The 18,349-nt window shown below is 59.4% G+C and overlaps 1 protein-coding gene across 4 annotated transcripts; it reads left to right on the forward strand.

Moving 5' to 3' along the window:
• Positions 1–928: 928 nt before the first annotated feature.
• Positions 929–16,894, forward strand: Zbtb7a (zinc finger and BTB domain containing 7A). Of its 4 annotated transcripts, none has more exons than XM_021174671.3 (3): positions 929–998; positions 9,406–10,661; positions 13,577–16,894. In XM_021174671.3, exons 2-3 carry the CDS (start codon positions 9,418–9,420, stop codon positions 14,040–14,042), a joined length of 1,710 nt encoding a protein of 569 aa, XP_021030330.1. In that variant the 5' UTR covers positions 929–998; positions 9,406–9,417; the 3' UTR covers positions 14,043–16,894. The 4 variants fall into 4 exon arrangements, with proteins under 4 accessions (XP_021030330.1, XP_021030327.1, XP_021030328.1 ...); XM_021174668.3 differs by lacking the exon at positions 929–998 and adding an exon at positions 1,752–2,179; XM_021174669.3 differs by lacking the exon at positions 929–998 and adding an exon at positions 1,772–2,139.
• The last annotated feature ends 1,455 nt before the right edge of the window (positions 16,895–18,349 follow it).

Below are 18,349 nucleotides of genomic sequence, written 5' to 3' on the forward strand. Positions count from 1 at the left end.
TCCCTTGTGGGGACCTCCAGGGTTTCCCCTTTGAAGGCAAGTTATTATACAAAAAGCCAGATGTATTTGGGTGTTGAAGGGTACATTTATTTATTTTTATTTGAGACAGGGTGTCACTGTAGCTCTAATGGCCCTAGAAATCGCTGTGTAGTCCGGCTAGCCTCGAACTCACAGAGATCCACCTGCCTCCTGAGCGCTGGGAGTGCTGCCACGCCCGATTGAACCGTACTTTTAATTCGATTTATAAAAGTGTGTTGGTAAATGCAGGGAGGGGGTCGATACTTTGATGTAAAAGAACAAAAGAAAAACAAAACTAACATACCGGGCTCCCTTCGACCCGGGGCAGTTTGTAAATATTATCAACAACAGTAATAACAATGAATGAAAAATACCTAAAGTAAGGATCGGGCATTCGGAGGCTGACATCTCATATAGTGACAGTCACACTTAAAGCCAAAGCAAGGATGGCCAGTCTCCATACGAAGGGGAACTGAAGGGGAAACTGAGGCCAGGCGCTGGTTCTAACTCCCCGCTCCGCGCCCTCCTGGGAGCCAGATCCACAGTCAGGTCGTCTGGTGGCTGCTGGAACCCGAACCCAGCAGGCCTGGTGAACCGGGATGTCGCCTGTCCCCTCCTCTGCCTTCCCCTCCCTTTCCAGACCTCTCCCACGACCAGAGAGGAAGTGGGAGAGAAAAGGACAAGGGGGTGAAAAAAAAAAAAAAAAAAGGAAAACAGAAAACGCAGGGTTGGATTCGCACTTTCCCACTTCCCACCTCTGTCCTGCAGAGCTTTCCGGCGCCCCTGCGAGGGTCCGGGTCCACGCCCCACACCCGCCGAGCCAGCCAGCCGGCTGCGGGGAAAATTACAAGGCCTGGAAAACAACCGTCCTTCCCCGCCCCTCGCCAACCCCTTCCCCGCGCTACGCCCCTGGCACAGCCGGGTGGAGGCGACTGTTTTATGTAATCGCGGGGCGGCAGGTTTGCTGGCTGGCTGCACCGGTGAGGGCGGGACCCCCGAGCTCAGCTGACATTTCGTGGCTCTGCAAGTCTTCCCCTGGGGGGTCCCTGGTGCGGCTTTGGGTAAATTAAGGCGCAGATGGGAGGGGGGTGGACGGAGACCCGACACTCTAAAGCAACCTAGCTGTACTTGCAAACTCTGGGTTCCTCGCAGTTTGGGGAAACTGAGGTTTATGTGGGGGTTAGGGGACCTGGAGCTCAAATGCAGACTCTGATCTTTTTTTTTTTTTCCTTTCCTGGGTTCTTTGCACTACTTGGGTAAACTGAGGCCAAGGATGACAGGAGCGCCGATGCAACCTCGCCGACCTTGCAACAGACCTTTTCTTCTCCTTTCGATTCCTTGCATTATTTGGGGAAACTGAGGCTCAGGGAAGGGAGATGCGGTACCATGGCAGCGCCCTGGTGGCCTCGGAGAGAGGTGTGAGGCAAGGGACCGTCACTTCCTCGCCTTCGTCTCAGCTCCTTGGGCCAGAGGGCCCCTTACGCCCCGGCACCCGGTCCTCCGGGTGCGCACCGCACTCCCGCCCCCACTGCCAACCCGGTCCCGCCCCGCCCCGGGCTTCGGGGGCACAGCCCGCGCCCCCTGAACCCCGCCCTGCGCGCACAGGCCGGGGCTGTTTATCTGCGGCCCCCACCCCCTGCACCCGAGGGGCCCCTCTTGCCCGCCCCCAGCACCCTGGGGTGCTTCGGGCCGTAGATAAGCCAGCAGGCTGGCACGGCGCCGCGCACGGGGCGGAGAGGTCACGGGCTTGCCAGGGGAGGGGCCGATGGGTCGGGGCTGCGCCCCCCGCCCGCCCGGCACCCCCAAATCCCTAATCGCAGCCCGATCTGCTCTCGCAGCGCAGCCCCGCGGGACGTGGCAAGAGCCGACCTGCAGAGCCTGTTCTGGCCGCGGTGGCCGGGGGGGCGGGCTGGGCGTGGGGGTGCCGGCGCTGCGGCACCTTTAAGACGAGGGAGGACCCCTCTTGCCCTCGGACAAACCAGGAAGGGAGTCGCGAGCATCATACGGGGCTTTGCGTACTGTACGGCTACTGTAGGGGCAGTGACGCCGCCGCCCGCCCGAGCGAGGTCCGCGCCGCGGGCTGCCCCGATCGCGCGTCCTCCGGGCTCGGGTCCCCGCGAGGTAAGCTGCCCGGGCTGAAGGGGACTCCTCTCCGGGAGAGGTGGGTTTTGTTTTTCTCTTTTTTCTTTCTTTCCTTTTTAATTTCCTTGCAGGGTGGGGACGCGGCCGGGGGCGCAGTGCGCACCCCGAACGCCCGTACGGAGCGGAACGGACTGGATGGGGGATCTGGGGCGCCTCCGTAGCTCTGGGGTTCTGGAGACCAAGATTGCCCGGCCAGAGCCGGAGACGAGTCGGGAGGCGGGGGGGCTCCGCCCGGGTCCCTCCGGGGCGAAGGGCACAAGCCCGCTCCCGATCCCTCCTCCCTGTTCGGGCGGCACGGCCTCAGGGTTCCAGGCGCGCGGCCCGCGGGGGAGGGGAGCCGGGCCTCACCGAAGGAGAAGGTGGGGGCTGAGGGGTGCGTCGCGTGCTAAGTTTGCAATAGGGCCCGGGGCGCGCCGCTCCCCTTTCCGAGTGGTAGTGGGCAAGCGGGGGGCGGGGAAGGCCTATCCCGGATTGCGCGCAGACGTTGGAGTTGGCCAGGATGGAGCGCCTTGGCGGAGGGGGGGGAGGGGGCTGACAAAACAGGGAGGGGGGCTTTGCAAAATAAAAAAAAAAAAAAGGCCCGAGAGAGGCGGAGGGAAGGGGTGAGGGGTGGAGTGTCTGGGAGGCGGGCGCGTCGTCGCTGTTCTCCTGGGCGCTGTAGTTTTTTCGCTTATCTTCAGTGCTCGTCGTTTTGGAAAGTGGCCTTGGAGCATAAACTACAAATCCCAGAGTGCGTCGCGATAGCGGCGGGTCAGGGAGGGGCGTTGCGGAGGAGGGGCGGTGAGCGGCAGACCTGAAGGCCAATGGATACTAGAAATCGTCCGGCGCGGCGCTGCATGGGGGTGGAGCCTGCGTTTGGGCGGGGTCTGCGTGCAGGGGCGGGGTTTACGCAGGAGAGGCGGAGCTTCCGCGGCTCCCTTGCCGGGGGCCGGTGGCGGTCCCGGCTTCCGGCTGCCGCCCCTCCCCTCCTGTTGTGTAACCGTTCTTAGGCACCCCCCCCCCGTTCGATATTTTAATTTTTCCCCCTTTCCCTTTAGTTCCGGACGCTCGGGGAGGAGGAGAAAGGTTCCTCTGCAAGACTGGAGGTTCCCTCCCCGGGGGAGGGTGTGGTGTCGGGGGCCTCGGGGCTTCAGGCGAGGCCGGGGATGCGCGGCCTGGCGCGGGCCGGGCCGGGCGCGGGGGAGGTGACGGGCGGACCCAGATCCGGGGTAATTTGCATCGCCCTCCCCCCAGCCCGGGTGGGGATTGGCCGGGCGGCGGCGGAGGGTGGCGCGGGGCCGGGCTCAGCGTCGCCCGCCGGGCCTCGGAGCCGCCAGCCCGCCGCAGCCATCGTCACGGTCGCCGGCGCCCGCGCGCCGCCCGCGAAGGAGGTAGGAGCCGCGCGACCTCCGGGCTGCTGTCCTTTTCCTTCCTTCTTCCCTTCCTAATGGTGGCCATCGCCAGCCACCACGTGCGCCCCCGCGGCCGACCCCACCTGGGCCTGGCACCCAAGGGTGCTCACTTTGGTGGCGGAAGTGAGAGACAGATGGCTTCCCTAGTTTCGTCCTCTCCTCTCCCTCCCCTCCCAGGCAGGCCTACTTAGCTCAGCACCCGTGAATGACTAAGCCCAGTACCCATGGGTGACAGGCTTGGCGGAAGCCCCGTGTCTCCCCCCTTCCTTGCCACAGCTGCTTCCCCCAGCGAGGGTGTCTCCGGCCTCCTGTGTCAGCAGGCCAACTCCCCTCTCCACCATCTTCCCCCTAGCCTGGGCCCAGAGCGTCATCCTGAGTGGCCGCTCCCACGCTGGGGGGGGGGGAGCCACCCTAGACACCAAGCTGATTACTTGTAATTGGCAGGGCTGTGGTGGGAGAGGTCCCCAGGCCCTTACTCGCCCCTTCCGTTCAGGCTAGACCCTGGATTGCAGAAGGGTTCTCTCAGTTGGGGGACATCTGTTCATCCCAGGGTCACCTCCACCCCACACCTTTCCCTGAGGAACTCCCAGTGGCTCCCCCAGCTGGGCCCTGGCACCTCTCCGGGGCTGGGCTCGGGGCTCTGTTTACCGGCAGGCATCGCTGTGGAGACGGCCTGGGGGAGGGAGGGAGGGGACAGAGCCTGGGGTGGAAGACAGGCAGGAAACAGGATCCAACGGGGACACTGAAATTTTAATTTGCCGGTCACTTTGGGGGTGGGGGGTATTTATTATTTAGTTGAGATTGGCTGTGGTAGAGGCCAGTCAGCACCTGGCCTATGAAGCGGGAGCCACACACCTCCGATCCGGAGTGTTTAGGGGCACTGAGGCCACAGAGGTCCTGAGTAGCCTGGTGTGGGGATGGCTGTTAGGCAGAGCACCTTGCCCTTGGTGGCTTTTGGGTGCATTCTATACTTTTCCTTGAGGTTGTGTGACCTATAGCTTGGTCCTTGTTATGTAGAGGGAAGCTGAGGCTTGGAGTGAAGAGGTCCCAGGTGAGCCAGGGTCTGCAAGGGGCACCAGGGAGGTGGAAGGAGGCACTGGAGGCAGAAATAGATAGACTCAAGGTCACATGCCCAGTGGTCCTGCCTCTGAGTGTAGGGGTCTTTACAGATCACCTAATGTCATGGGTGTCTGCCCACCTGTGTCTCTTCCAAGAGATCTGGATACCACAGTAACACCTGTCACCATCATAGGGACTGCCCAGGATGACATTGAGCCCAGAGAGGGAAATCCAGACTCCAAGGTCACACAGCTGGAAGCTCACACTCTGCCCTGGTCCCGGGCACCTACCACCCTGTGTACTGGGCACCTGGTTGGGGGTGTGAGTGACCTAGAACCACCAACCGTGCCACACCTGTATCCCAGATGGGGCAGAGCTGTGGTTTCTTCTGATTATTCTGGGAGAGAGAGAAGTCACCTTCCTAGGGCCTGGCATGAGGAGGGGTCCACACGTGACTTGGATGGGCTGCATGATACGCTGTTGTCTTAGATTCCTCCCCTCTCCCCCACTGAGGTTTGTCTGTGTCTCTCTGGTTCCCTGGGGCCAGCTTGTGGCACCCCAGGGCCTGCTAGGAGGTGGGCGTGGGTCTCTGCCACCTGAGCCACCTCTTGTGCCCCAGGCTCCTCACTCCTGGCCATTACTGCCCCTGCAAGAGAGCAAACTGAGGTGGGGCCTGCCCTCCACCCAGCAGTGCCACATTCCCTCTTTTCTGTATTAATTTCTCCTACAGTTCTCTTCCTGACGACGGAGTTCACTCAGCCAACCTGAAACAGGTTTGGAGTGACTTTTGTTTGGAGCACCTCTGCCACCCTGAATTGGCTGAAGGACTTCTGTCCTGCCAGCTTCCTAGGGGGTGCCCCATGGCCTTTTCAGGGGCCGGGGCCCTGAGCCCTGCCTGAGTTCCCTGGGGGCTGTGTCGGGGGAGGGGAGAGGCACCCTGGGAAGAACAAGTTAGGCAAGACTAGCCAGGTTCAAATTCCAGCTGGCTCTGTGACCCTGGGCCAGTGGCTTCCCCTCTCTGATCCAGAACCCCCTGTGTTGAGAGAGGGGACCTGGATTCCAGGCCGCCTCCCAGGCGTGTGTATCCATAGATGGGTGAGGGTGGGCCAGTTTCCTTCCCCCACAGCCTCATGTCCATGTGGGATCTGGAGTGTGCCCGGAGGATCGGCTCCTCCATCTGTCCCCTCAGCAGGCTGGGGCTGGGCTGCTCGGTGGCCGTCCCCACCCACACCTTTCTGGTTTGACGGGAAACAAGCCTTCCTGGGGGCCCACCTTGAGCCAGGATGTGTCTGAGAGGGGAGGTGGTGCATTCTTCAGGCCCCTGGGGCATTGAGGGGCCTGGGGGAGGTGCAGGTGACTTCAGGTGGCAGGACCCTCAGACTTTCTTTTTGTGGGCATCCTGGATAACAGGTGCAGCCAGGCTTCTTTGTGGCTGGAGGGGACCTGGGTCCCTTCAGTCTGCCTTGGTTGCCTCTCATGGCAGGAACCTCACCCCCTCTACTTTGGGAGGAGGGTCCTGCCTTCCACTTGGAAGTGGTCTACGCCTCCCTTCTGGACTTCCTGGATATGTGGCACTCAGAGCGTGGGAACAGGGTGGGCCTGGGCCCCACCCTGTAGCTGGGCTCCCCACAGGCCAGCCTGTCCCCACCCCCACACGCACACACTTCCCACTGGGCCTGCTGCCTTCCTGCCTCTGGCCCTTTAAGGCCCAGGGCAGGAAGCCCCTCCCCATTATGGCAATAACTGCACAGTAAATGGCAGAGCCTGTCTGAGCCCTGCTTGACTCTCTATTACTAGCTCGTCAAGGAGGACGGGCGAGCAAGGGGCTGCCTATGTGCCCTCACTGACTTCCTGCCCCATTAGACCAGACCTGGGGACCAGGCCAGGCGGTCATTGGCATCAGGTCAGGGCACTGTAACCCATGGGGACCAACCTTGCAACACAGGCTGGGAGGGGGCTACGGGGCAGGGGCCTGGCGGGCTGCACCTGTGAGCTAGGTTTGCTGTGTGACCTTGGGGCGACTGCCCTCCCTCCCTGGGTCTTGTGAAAGGGCTATGAGAAGCCCAGTAACCTCACGGGGTTGGTGGGCACTCTGGCAGGGGTCCCAGTTAAGTGCTTGCTATGCAGAGTCCCCAAGGAAACTGAGGCTCTGATGTGAGGGCCACGGCCTCTTACAGGAACTCATCCAGGAACCGGGGAAGCAGGGTGGGAGGGGGTGGGGTGCTGGGGAGGGTGGAGTCTGACCCTCATTAACTGGCCTCTCCCCCAGAAATACACAGGAAGGTAATGAGTGGCCATTTTCTTCCCAGCCCCTTCCCAGAAGCCCCTCTTTCTTCCTGAAGGTGGGGCCTGCAGGCCAGCCCTAACATTTACCTGTGTGACCTTGGGAAGACCCCGGAATTAGCTCCCCCCCACACACACTGTATGTGTGTCCCAACGACAGTTCAGCCCCTGGAGCCTTCCTTGGTTATCCCTTTCAGCTGGCTGAGATTACAGGGCTTCAGTGAGAACCTGGCTGGGTCTGCTGTTTGACCTTGTCTGTGTTTCTCATCCCATCAGGGGTATGGAGGGAAGATGCGAAGGAAGGCACCTGATTAGTTCCTGAACACTATGGAAAGGGAAGGGCAGATCTTCTTGAAAGTAGCTACAGCAAGTAATCCTAGGTTATACCCGAGGTGGGACCAGCAACTGTCCCCTGATACTGGGTGTGTCTGGCTGCCAGGTGGGTGGAGTAGGGTGTAGACCCGGGTCTTTGGTTCCTCTGACCTTTTGCTGTGACCCTTCTATATGGCCAGGCCTCCGGAGCCTTTGCCCTGCCTCTACAACCCAGAAGGGGCCTGCCAGGGCCTGCCTCTTGCCGCTCTGCCGACTCAGCACTGAACAGCCTCAGAAATCCCACGGAGGCAGGCACAGACAGGAGCTGTCGTGCAGGGACCCCAGCAGGTGTTAGGGAGGTCTCCCTGTGAAGGGAACTATCCATGGAGCTGGGCTGAGCCACAACTCCTGCGTGGCCGATGGGATTGGCTTATCAGCCCCTGATGGGTCCCTGCACCCTTGTTTCACAGGAGTTATGGCGGGCCCTGACTTTCCCTCTCACTTGAAGCTGAGTCTCAGGGCTGGTCCTGGGGTGAGGTCCCTGAGAGGCCCAGGTGGTGCCAAGGTCTGGGGCGTGGCGCGGCAGGTGGTGCCTGTTCCTGGAGAGATGGCGGGCGGGCGGGTCAGGTGTCTGCAGGGGCCCAGGGACCCAGGAGCTCTGAGGGAGACCCGGAGCTGTCACTTTTGTCAGTGGGTGTGTGTGGTGTGAGTTAGGGGCTTTGTGGCCTTGGGTCTCCCAGGCCTGGCCCTTGACAAGTGACATCTGCCCCAGCCATGACCTGGAGCCTGGGTGCCTTTGTACTTAAAATAGGGCTTCGGCAGCCCCAGGCCCTGGTGCTCAGTGGCTGGTGGGAAGCCAGGGTGGCTGTGCCCAAGGCAACAACCAGGCTGAGTCACTTGGGTTTTTTCAGGCCCAGGGGCCCCTGGAAGGCCACTTTTGAGCCATTCCCAAAGGGACATGGATCACCCTGACTAGGGGACATGCCCCCTCCCTCTCTGTGTCAGGCTGTGGTGGGAGGGGACAGGCTTGTCTTGTCTGCCCACATGGTCCCCAAGGCCCTGGGCCAGACAGCAGATGGTGGCAGGGGGTGGAAGCCACCAACAGGGGCTCCTTGAGGGTTCCCAGGGCTGTGCCTGGCATAGGGTTCTCCTTCTGGCCCCCTGGCCACAGCAGTCCATACGTCTGTTAAGTTCCCTTTCCGGTGTGGCCGCTGCAGGGGGTGGTCTGCTCTAGCAGCTGGTAGGTGGGCGGGGGTAGGGGCACAAAGGACTGTGTCACCAGCCACTCTTGCGGGGAGAAACCCACTGTGGGCTGTGCCTCCAGATGGCCTTCTGGTTGAGGGAGGGGACAGGAGGGACCGAGAGGTCTCAGGAGACTGAGGAGGGTGTAGCTTGGGCCCTGTCCCTTCTGGGAACAACTTCCAGTGGCCCCTGTCCCCATAGTGCAGGCAGGCTGTTCTGGATCCGGAGGAATGTGGGCCTTGTTGGGTGGTGAAGGGCAGCCTGGCTCCCTGGAGAGGGCGGAGGGGTGGGGACAGCTCCAGAGGGTTGCACAAGGCCTTGGGCAGATGAGTCACAGCTGTAGGGGGGCAAAGAGGAGGGGTGGGGTGGGTGGGACAGCCCAGTGTCCCCTCTGTCAGGCTCCTCTAGGGATGGCTGCCCATTTGCCAGATGGGGAGTCTGAGGCCCGGCGCATGCTGAGTGCCCTATGGGCAACCTAGCAAGGAGGACAGGAGGCCCTGGTGCTGCTCTGCCCCTGAGGGGGGCGTGGCATGGGTGGTAACTTGGTTTCTTCTGCTGCTCACCAACAGGGGCTGTCTGGCCTGGAGGCATGGCAGGAAGGGGGTATCCCTAGTGTACAGGTACCAGGCAGGCCCGGGTCCAGGAGCTGAGCTACACCCTGTCCTGCCCGAGGAGGAACCCACCCTGGAAGCAGGGCCTGTGGTAGTACCAGTTCAGTCCTGGCCCATGGCTCCTGTTCAGGCTTCCTTGTGCCATCCCTGGAGAGACTGAAGCTGGGGGCCTACCTCAGGGCCCCATGCCTGGTCCGCAGGCACCGGGAGGCCCTAGCCAATCGACCGACCTCTAACTCTGTCACATCGGGTCTTGGTGTGTTTTGTAACTGTGTTCCCCTGGGGAAACTGAGGCCAGGCTCCACCCAGAGATTATCCCCTACGCTGACTGCTGCCTCTTTCTGCAGGTGTCGCGGAAGATGGCTGGCGGCGTGGACGGCCCCATCGGGATCCCGTTCCCGGACCACAGCAGCGACATCCTGAGCGGTCTGAACGAGCAGCGGACTCAGGGGCTGCTTTGCGACGTGGTTATTCTGGTGGAAGGACGTGAGTTCCCCACGCACCGCTCGGTGCTGGCCGCCTGCAGCCAGTACTTCAAGAAGCTGTTCACGTCGGGAGCTGTAGTGGACCAGCAGAACGTGTACGAGATTGACTTCGTGAGCGCCGAGGCGCTGACGGCGCTCATGGACTTCGCCTACACCGCCACGCTCACGGTCAGCACGGCCAATGTGGGCGACATCCTGAGTGCAGCACGGCTGCTGGAGATCCCGGCCGTGAGCCACGTGTGCGCCGACCTGCTGGAGCGCCAGATTCTGGCAGCTGACGATGTCGGTGACGCGGGCCAGCCCGACGGGGCAGGCCCCACGGACCAGCGCAACCTGCTGCGTGCCAAGGAGTACCTGGAGTTCTTCCGCAGTAACCCCATGAATAGCCTGCCCCCGACCGGCTTCCCGTGGCCTGGCTTCGGTGCCCCTGACGACGACCTGGACGCCACCAAGGAGGCCGTGGCTGCCGCTGTGGCCGCTGTGGCCGCAGGCGACTGCAATGGCTTGGACTTCTACGGCCCAGGGCCCCCAGCGGATCGGCCCCCAGTGGGCGATGGAGATGAGGGTGACAGTACCCCAGGGCTGTGGCCTGAGAGAGATGAAGATGCCCCGCCCGGAGGGCTCTTCCCAACTCCTACTGCCCCACCAGCCACCACACAGAATGGCCACTATGGCCGTGCAGGGGCCGGCACCGGTGAGGAAGAAGGGGTGGCTCTCTCTGAGGCCGCTCCAGAGCCGGGCGACTCCCCAGGCTTCCTGTCAGGCGCTGCAGAGGGCGAGGATGGGGACGCCGCTGATGTGGATGGGCTAGCGGCCAGCACGCTGCTACAGCAGATGATGTCATCGGTGGGCCGGGCCGGGGACAGTGATGAGGAGTCGCGCACCGACGACAAGGGCGTCATGGACTACTACCTGAAGTACTTCAGTGGAGCCCACGAGGGGGATGTGTACCCAGCCTGGTCACAGAAGGGTGAGAAGAAAATCCGGGCCAAGGCCTTCCAGAAGTGTCCCATCTGTGAGAAGGTGATTCAGGGTGCGGGCAAGCTGCCCCGTCACATCCGCACACACACAGGCGAGAAGCCCTACGAGTGTAACATCTGTAAAGTTCGATTCACCAGGTGAGCCCCCAGCCCAGCAGGCCCTAGGTGGGATGGGGAGGCCCGTGGTCCTCTGTCCTCTCATTTTGGGTCTGTGCCTCCTCCTAGACTTGCCCTTCTCTTTCCCCACAAGCGAGAAGAGAGGCTGCTGGGTGGTGGCTGGCATCATTCTACCACCACGGTGTTTGGTTCACCACAGAGAGCAGGTGGGCCTGTGTAGAACTCGCAGAGATCCTCCTGTCTCTGCTGCCTAAGTGCTGGGATCAAAGGCCTAGCCCCTACAGATGCTCCCGGCCAGCATTTGTTAGGCACCTGCCAGGGACAGGAATGCTTCGGTGGATACCTGCGCCAGAGTCACACAAGGCCACCAACCAGCACAGGCCTCCCTGAGACCATTCAGCTGAGCAGGGGAAGGGCTTTGTAAGCGGAACTGCTGTGCAGAGTCCCTAAGGCCGGTTAGCTTGGAGGGAAGGAGCCATGGGGAGCTCAAGGCCCGACCTTTCAGGACTGGGTCTGAGGAGTCCAGGGTTGGTTCCTTTGCTGTGTGAGCCCAGGGCAGTCCAGACCTGTGTTTGCGTGCACGCGCACACGTGTGTGTGTGTGTGTGTGTGTGTGTGTGTGTGTGTGTGTAGGGGTGACTGGCAGGCAGGGGCACAGCCAGGCCCAGTGACTCAGCGCTACCCCCTGCCCTGGGGTTCCCCAGCCACTCCTACCAGGCCTGAAGAAAGAAGCCATTGTCTTAACTTCCCGGCCCCACCCGACCCCCACCCCAGCACCCGGCCCCCTCCCCAGAGGGCAGCAGGAGAGGGTGCGGCAGGGCTCCAGTGTCCGGGAGTGCCAGGTGGGGACAAAGAGCAAGCACCTTGAAGGCAGTTGCTTTAGTAGGTGAGACTAGGGGTGGGAAGGTTCCTCCTCCAGGGAACATCCTGGAGTGCCGTGGGCCCCTCTCAGACTGGGCTCTGGAGGGACCAGCACGGTGGAGGTCCTGTCACCCAGCTGCCACCCCACACAATTTCTTTTTACCCTGTGTATACCTGGCTCCACCCAAGCCTGGGGCTGGGTCTTCTTCCCCTCAGAGAAACAGACTCAGAGACTGGTGCCTGCTGAGGCCCTTCTCCTGTGGCCTACCTGCTTACCCCTTCTCTAGGGCCTTCCCCACCCCCAGCCTCACCCCCCTCCCCCAAACCGCCCCCTCTAGGCCTGGAGCCCAGGGGCCCCTGTGACTCACTGTGAGCATTGAGTAAGCCAGGCTTGTAGCAGCCGGGGCTATAATTACTCAGGCCGGGGCTTGGGGTGATGAAACTGGGGCTGCCTCCCACCTCTGCCCTGCCTCTGTGTGGCCCCCGGCCTGCTGTGCAACTCCAGGCCAGTCAGTTCCCCCCTCTGAGCCTTCTGGGGAAATCTCTGTACAAAGCTAGGAGCTGTAACCACTGGGGTGCTGTGTGGGGCTTGTGCTGGGGGGCAGCTGCTGACCCCCAATACTGGGTGCAGAGAGTGGGAGGGAAGTGAGCAGGCCTTGGGGATTCACTGTATCCAAGTTCTCCTGGTACAACTGAGACAAGGGCCTGCTGCTCCCCTCAGAGCCATAGGGAGTACTGGAAGGCGATAGGGTGGTGCTCCCTCCGGACAGAGCCAAGCTGGAGCCGGAGTCTGGTCTCTGGGGATTGGGAAAGGCAGAGGGGCATCCAAAGTGGTGACAAGGAATAGAAGTTAGTCAGTCCTCAGATCAGCGTTGCTGGAGGATTGTGGGTTCCAGGCCAGCCTGGGCTACATGGGGGGAGCCCAAGCCTCCACAGGACAGACACAGACAGACTAGGGAATGTCCCCCAGGTCAGGTGCAGGCTGAGGCGTGTGGGAGAAACGCCTGCAGCCGGGCTGATCTGGAGGTACAGGAGCTGTTGGCACGTCCGTCCACGGCAGGGCCTGCCTGTCACAGCCTTGTTATTTTCATCGTCTCTGTGGAGGGGGCAGGCAGACAGGGTCCGTGTACTCATCCCAGCACTCAGGAGGCTGAGGCAGGAGGATAAGGAGTGCAAGGGTGTGGCTCTGAGGGCTACTTCCCTTTACAGCCCTGCAAAGGCTCAGTGTTCACAGACACAGTGAGACCGTGGTGTGGCAAGGCCTGTGGTGCTCTGTGTTCACAGACACAGTGAGACCGTGGTGTGTCAAGGCCTGTGGTGTGGCAAGGCCTGTGGTGCTCTGTGTTCACAGACACAGTGAGACCATGGTGTGTCAAGGCCTGTGGTGCTCTGTGTTCACAGACACAGTGAGACCGTGGTGTGGCAAGGCCTGTGGTGCTCTGTGTTCACAGACACAGTGAGACCATGGTGTGTCAAGGCCTGTGGTGCCCGTTCACAGTTGGGTTAAGGAGGTCAGGAGGTCCGGGACTGGGTGGCCTTCGGGGAAGGTAACGACAGTTCTTTCATGATGTCGTCCTCGGGATGGAAGGGGTTTTTGTTTGTTTGTTTGAGACTTGGTCTCTATGTGTAGACCAGGCTGTCCCAGAAGTGCATGTAGCCCAGGCTGGGCTCCAGCTCACAAAGATCCATCTGTCTGCCTTCAGAGTGCTGGGATTCTGGGTGTGTGCCATCAAGGCATAGAACTCTTTAAGGACAAACTAGAATTCTCTGGTACCTGGTGTCACCTCTCATAGTTCTGGGTCTGGCATCTGGCAGGCACCCAGTAAATCAGCTCTGTTGGTTTGAAGGGGCACAACAGTCTGCCTGGCTGTTGAAATGAAAAGGCTACTCAGAGAGGGTTAGTATTTTCCTGTGTTGCACAGCAATGCCAAGTGCCAGCTTTGGCCCACACCCCGTGTCCCGTTTTGCTGGGTCCCCTCCACCCTCTGGTTCTGAGGTCTGGGAACAGGAGAAACAGGTATCTGGGTGGGGCCTGGGGTCTCCCCAGGTCCCTGCTGACCATGCCCCCACCCTCAGACAGGACAAGCTGAAGGTGCACATGCGGAAGCACACGGGTGAGAAGCCGTACCTGTGCCAGCAGTGCGGTGCAGCCTTCGCGCACAACTACGACCTGAAGAACCACATGCGGGTGCACACGGGGCTACGGCCATACCAGTGTGATAGCTGCTGCAAGACCTTCGTGCGCTCCGACCATCTGCACAGACACCTCAAGAAGGACGGCTGCAATGGGGTCCCCTCTCGCCGCGGCCGCAAGCCCCGTGTGCGGGGTGTGCCACCCGATGTCCCCGCTGGGGCCGGCGCACCCCCCGGGCTCCCGGACGCCCCGCGCAATGGCCAGGAGAAGCACTTTAAGGACGAGGAGGAGGACGAGGAGGAGGCCAGCCCGGACGGCCCGGGCCGCCTGAATGTAGCGGGCAGCGGAGGAGACGATGGTGCAGGTGGCCCGGCGGTGGCCACCGCCGAGGGTAACTTCGCAACTTGACTCGTATTAAAACAAACCAAAAACAAAACAAAACAAAACAAAAAAACTAAGAACAGAGAGAAACCACCACCCACCCCCAGCACCACGAGTAAGCAGTTCTCTGTCCAGACGCCCTCCATCCACCTGCGCGGACGTGTGTGCGTGTATATACCATGGCCGCGGGCGCCTGCCTTTCTCAGATCCTTAGGATGTGGCCCCATCTGCTCCTGTGTCCCTCGTCCCATCCACCAAGGGGTCCCACGCAGGGGCCCAGCCTGCTCTTGGCTAAGGCGAGGGTGATGGGGACCCCAGGACAGGCGCCCGGCTCTTTGCTGGTTGGTTTTAGGGGGTCTTAGACAGACCTTAAATGTTCTGTCCACTATGAGTGGACGTTAAAATGGTCCCCACCCTCCTTCCTCAGGGCACTTACTAAAGAGGGGGGTGTCCCCTCGGCCTCCCTCCCGGCCTGTGGCCTCCGCATCTCTGCACATCCACCCTGGCCACCACTGACATACAAATCTATTTATTCCCAAGCCTGGATGGCCAGAGCGGGGATTTGGGGGGGGCGCTGGGGTCCCCGCCACCCTCCTTCACGGCACTTACACCTGACGGGGCCCTCGGGGCCACTGCTCAGGGCGACCCCCCCAACCTTCCCATCTCTGCTTGGCCATGCCCCCACCCCGTGTTCAGAGATTGAAAATTTGTCGTCACCCCACACCCCACTTTTTAAGGCACTTTTTAGATCGATTTCCCCTTTGACTCCTTAAAGACAGTTTATATAGAGATATATATATAGAGAGATATATAAAATATTCTTTTCCTCAGAGGAGCCGGCAGCAGTTTTGGGTGGACATAGCCAAGATCAGAGGTAACCCCAGGGACTCAGGCAGAGACAGACAAGGGAGTGAGAGAGGCCACAGCTTAATGTCACAAAACAGCAATAAAACCCCAAGATTTTAGTAAACACGAAGGCAGAACATTTAAAAAAAAAATCAGCAAAAGCGGTGACAGCCACGTGGGGATCTTGGCACTTTGTAACTGAACGGGTACTTTTCATTCTTAACTTAAGAAATGTTTACAAGTTGCACCCAGCTTCTATGAAAAATTGAAGAGAGAGCGAGAGAGTGGGAAGTAACTAAGTCAATTTATTTTTGTATAAAATAAAAGAACCCCAACCCATCGCTCCGGTAGAATCCACTTGCGCTCCCGAGACTCAGGGCGGGGCGTCCAGGCGCCATGGGAAGGGACCCAGGGGTCCCCCAGTCTGCCAGGGGCCTCTGTCCCCCAGGTTATTTTATTTTCTCATTGTCTCTGTAGGAGACCACAGGCCTGGGAGCCGCAGGCCACCTGTGCTGTCCTTCCCAGCTCAGGGATGTCCCCGAGAGAGGGCTGGTCCTCGACTAGCCAGACCCCATGCCCCACGTCTGTCCCCCTCCCCATGTGGTGGTCCCCCTCTTAGGCACCCCCTCTTTTTACTCAAAGGCACTGACTGTAACCCAGGGGCTAGCACCCGAGCCCCCCACACCCCAAACTCTGGCTTCCCCCAAAGGCCCGGTATTGACCGAGCCACAGGCCACGGACAGGGGCCGGGGTTGGGGGACATGGCTGCTGGGTGCCAGGGCACCCCCATGTCACACCCCGTGGCCAAGGTGGAACCAAACTTGGGACCTTGTCCATGCACACTCTGCCCAGCCCTTCTCCATGGGTGCCAGCGGAGGTAGCGGGTGTTCCTGTGTCCCCGGCTGACAAATGTCTTTCTTTGGTTTTAAAGGGAAGCTCACTAAGAAGGTTGCTTTCCAGTTTCTAGCAGAGGGGTTTTCCTTTTTAACTCCTCCTACCGTGCGAGCCCTCCCCCCCCCACCCCAGATGTCTCAGGATCCCCCCTTGGGGCCAGCAGAATGGGCCCAGGGGCGGGGTGGTGCTGGCCTCCCCTCGCACCCCACTCACGCAGTGAGCTGTCCCGGGAACTGTGCTGTGGAGGCCAAGTTGGGCCCCCAGGCCCCCATTCCCAGACAGGTCAGCCCCTCCACCTTCTCGCAATAAAACCAACTTTAATCACATGTCATCCTGGCCAGTGGCCACTAGACTTGGGGTGGATGGAGCCCTTGGGGACTATGGTAGGGTGCCCCATAACCCGCCAGCGAAACCGCAACCCCCTTGGGAATTGCACTAAACCCTTGACCCCTGCTCCGCGCTCAGCTTCTGCCCACCCACACCCACCTTGCCTTAACCGCCAGCCCGTCCTAGGGGGCCGCAGCCACCGCATGGGCCCAGCGCCGGGACATCCCCCAGCCCCCTAAAGGCCCGCCCGTACCCCGCCCCCCAATATACTGCAATCACATACTGTATATAGAATGCGGATCAATTTTTACAAATTTTTATTCTTTAAATTAAGGCCGTGATAAAAGTTGCCAAAGAGAATTGTGGAATTCACTAGAGGTTTGAGCGGAGGGTGCTGTAGAAAGGTTTTATTTGGTTGTTTGGGGTTTATTTTGTGTGTGTGTGTGTGTGTGTGTAGTTTTTTTTTTTTTTTTTTCCTTTTCCCTTTACTTTTTTTTTTTTTTTAATTGCCTGGTACCAGTAACAAAAAGGAAAAAAAACACAACAGAAATTTGTTACTTCCATTATGGTGAATTTGCGTGTGTGTGTGAGTGTGTGAGACAGACAGAAGGGCCCAGGTTGTGGGGTTCTGGGGACCCCAGTGCTGGGGAGGGGACCAGCCTGCAGCTGGCCCTAAGCCTGTGACCTGAGCAAGGCCACCCCTGCTGAGTAGTTGCTGCTCTTTGCCTTCCTATCCCTACAGGCCTTTCGAGATTAAGAAAAAAGAAAAAAAAAAAGGAAAAAAAAAAAAAAAAAGGAAAAAAAAACAACAACCCTATATATCTATAGAACCCAATGAATGTACATGGCAGACCTGGCCCAGCCATGGCTCCGTCATGCTGGGATCGAGTGGCAGAACCAAAGTGGGTGCCCTGGGGTGCTCATTCACCCTGTGTGAGCACAGCTGACCTGAGGGTGCTCGGTAGATGCCCTTGGGTAGCCAGGGAAGGCTGTCACTGTGGCAGGCACAATGGCAGCCTTGAAGCCCAGGTGGAGCCCCGGCTGGTCGTTCAGGGAATAGACAGTGTAAGTAGGGGGTGTGTAGGAGGGACACAGGCTGAAAGGAAAAATAGAAAAAAAACAAAAACAAAAAACAAAAAACCACAAAAACCAACAAAAAAAAAAAAGAAAAAGCAAAATCCTATTTTTTGAGAAAGAAAGATATTTATATTTGCAGTTTTATTTTAAAAAGTTATTTAAGCTGAGGAAACGGCCTTCCCGGAGTTCGGGGTGGCTGGCACCGGACGGGTCAGGGGTCTTGGGGGACTCCTCACCCCAGGAGTGATTATCTCAGTTCAGAACTAGCTCGCACTAAATATATATTGATTTACCTTTGTGGGGGGCAGGGGGGCCAAGAGACAGAGGGTCAGGGGAGCCCCGCCCCAGGCCCAGAACGAGGTGCCTTGGAATTTGGGGGCCCAGGCCTGGTGCATGGGGGTCCAGAGCACAGAACAGACATTCCACTGACTGGATGTAAGAATCTTTATAAAAAGTGTGGGAGGCAGAACGAAAAAAAAATCAATTGATTAAAGGAAAATGCACTTTTTTGGGGGTGGGGGGACAAGCTTTAAAAGTAATTAAAAAACAAAAGATTATGAAAAATCCGAAAAAATAGAATTCATTTTTCTTGTACATAAAAGAAAAACCCAACCACTAAACGCAGCCTGTTACGATATCTCTTTGCCTGGTCTCTGTGTTCTGTCTTGCTGTTTTGGGGGGTGGGCCTGGGAGACCCCTAGTCTCTGCCTGGTCTCACATACCTTGTAGGCAGAGGGACCCTGAAGGTCCCAGGGTGGGTGGTGGGTTTTCCCAGACCTTTCCTGGGGAAGGTCAGATGTCTGTGAGCCAGCTGGGCCCTCAAAGTCCCCGTCTAGTCCTGGCTCAGACACCCCAGCTTCAGGGGTTTTTTGTTTTTGTTTTTTTAAGATTTATTTACTTATGTATTTATTATAAGTACACTGTAGCTGTCTTCAGACACACCAGAAGAGGGCATCAGATCTCATTACAGATGGTTGTGAGCCACCATGTGGTTGCTGGGATTTGAACTCAGGACCCTGGAAGAGCAATCAGTGCTCTTAACTGTTGAGCCATCTCTCCAGCCCCAGCTTCAGGGTTTTGTAGACCCTGGATGGGCTAAGGCCCCCTATGCTGCTGTCCCCAGCTGAGCTCCAGTGACCTTATCAGGCCTAGGGGCCCCAAAACCTCAGTTGGCTGTGGACAATTTCCTG

This window comes from Mus caroli, unplaced genomic scaffold (assembly GCF_978045245.1).
Source record: "Mus caroli unplaced genomic scaffold, Mus_caroli_1 scaffold_9, whole genome shotgun sequence".
Taxonomy (NCBI): domain Eukaryota; kingdom Metazoa; phylum Chordata; class Mammalia; order Rodentia; family Muridae; genus Mus; species Mus caroli.

Bases quoted from the DNA above. Each gene is read 5' to 3' on its own strand.
- Zbtb7a (XM_021174670.3), top strand. From the start codon at position 3,306: ATGCGCGGCCTGGCGCGGGCCGGGCCGGGCGCGGGGGAGGTGACGGGC. The intron at 3,531-9,405 runs GTAGGAGCCGCG...CTCTTTCTGCAG, and splicing joins GCGCGCCGCCCGCGAAGGAG to GTGTCGCGGAAGATGGCTGG. The intron at 10,662-13,576 runs GTGAGCCCCCAG...CCCCACCCTCAG, and splicing joins TGTAAAGTTCGATTCACCAG to ACAGGACAAGCTGAAGGTGC.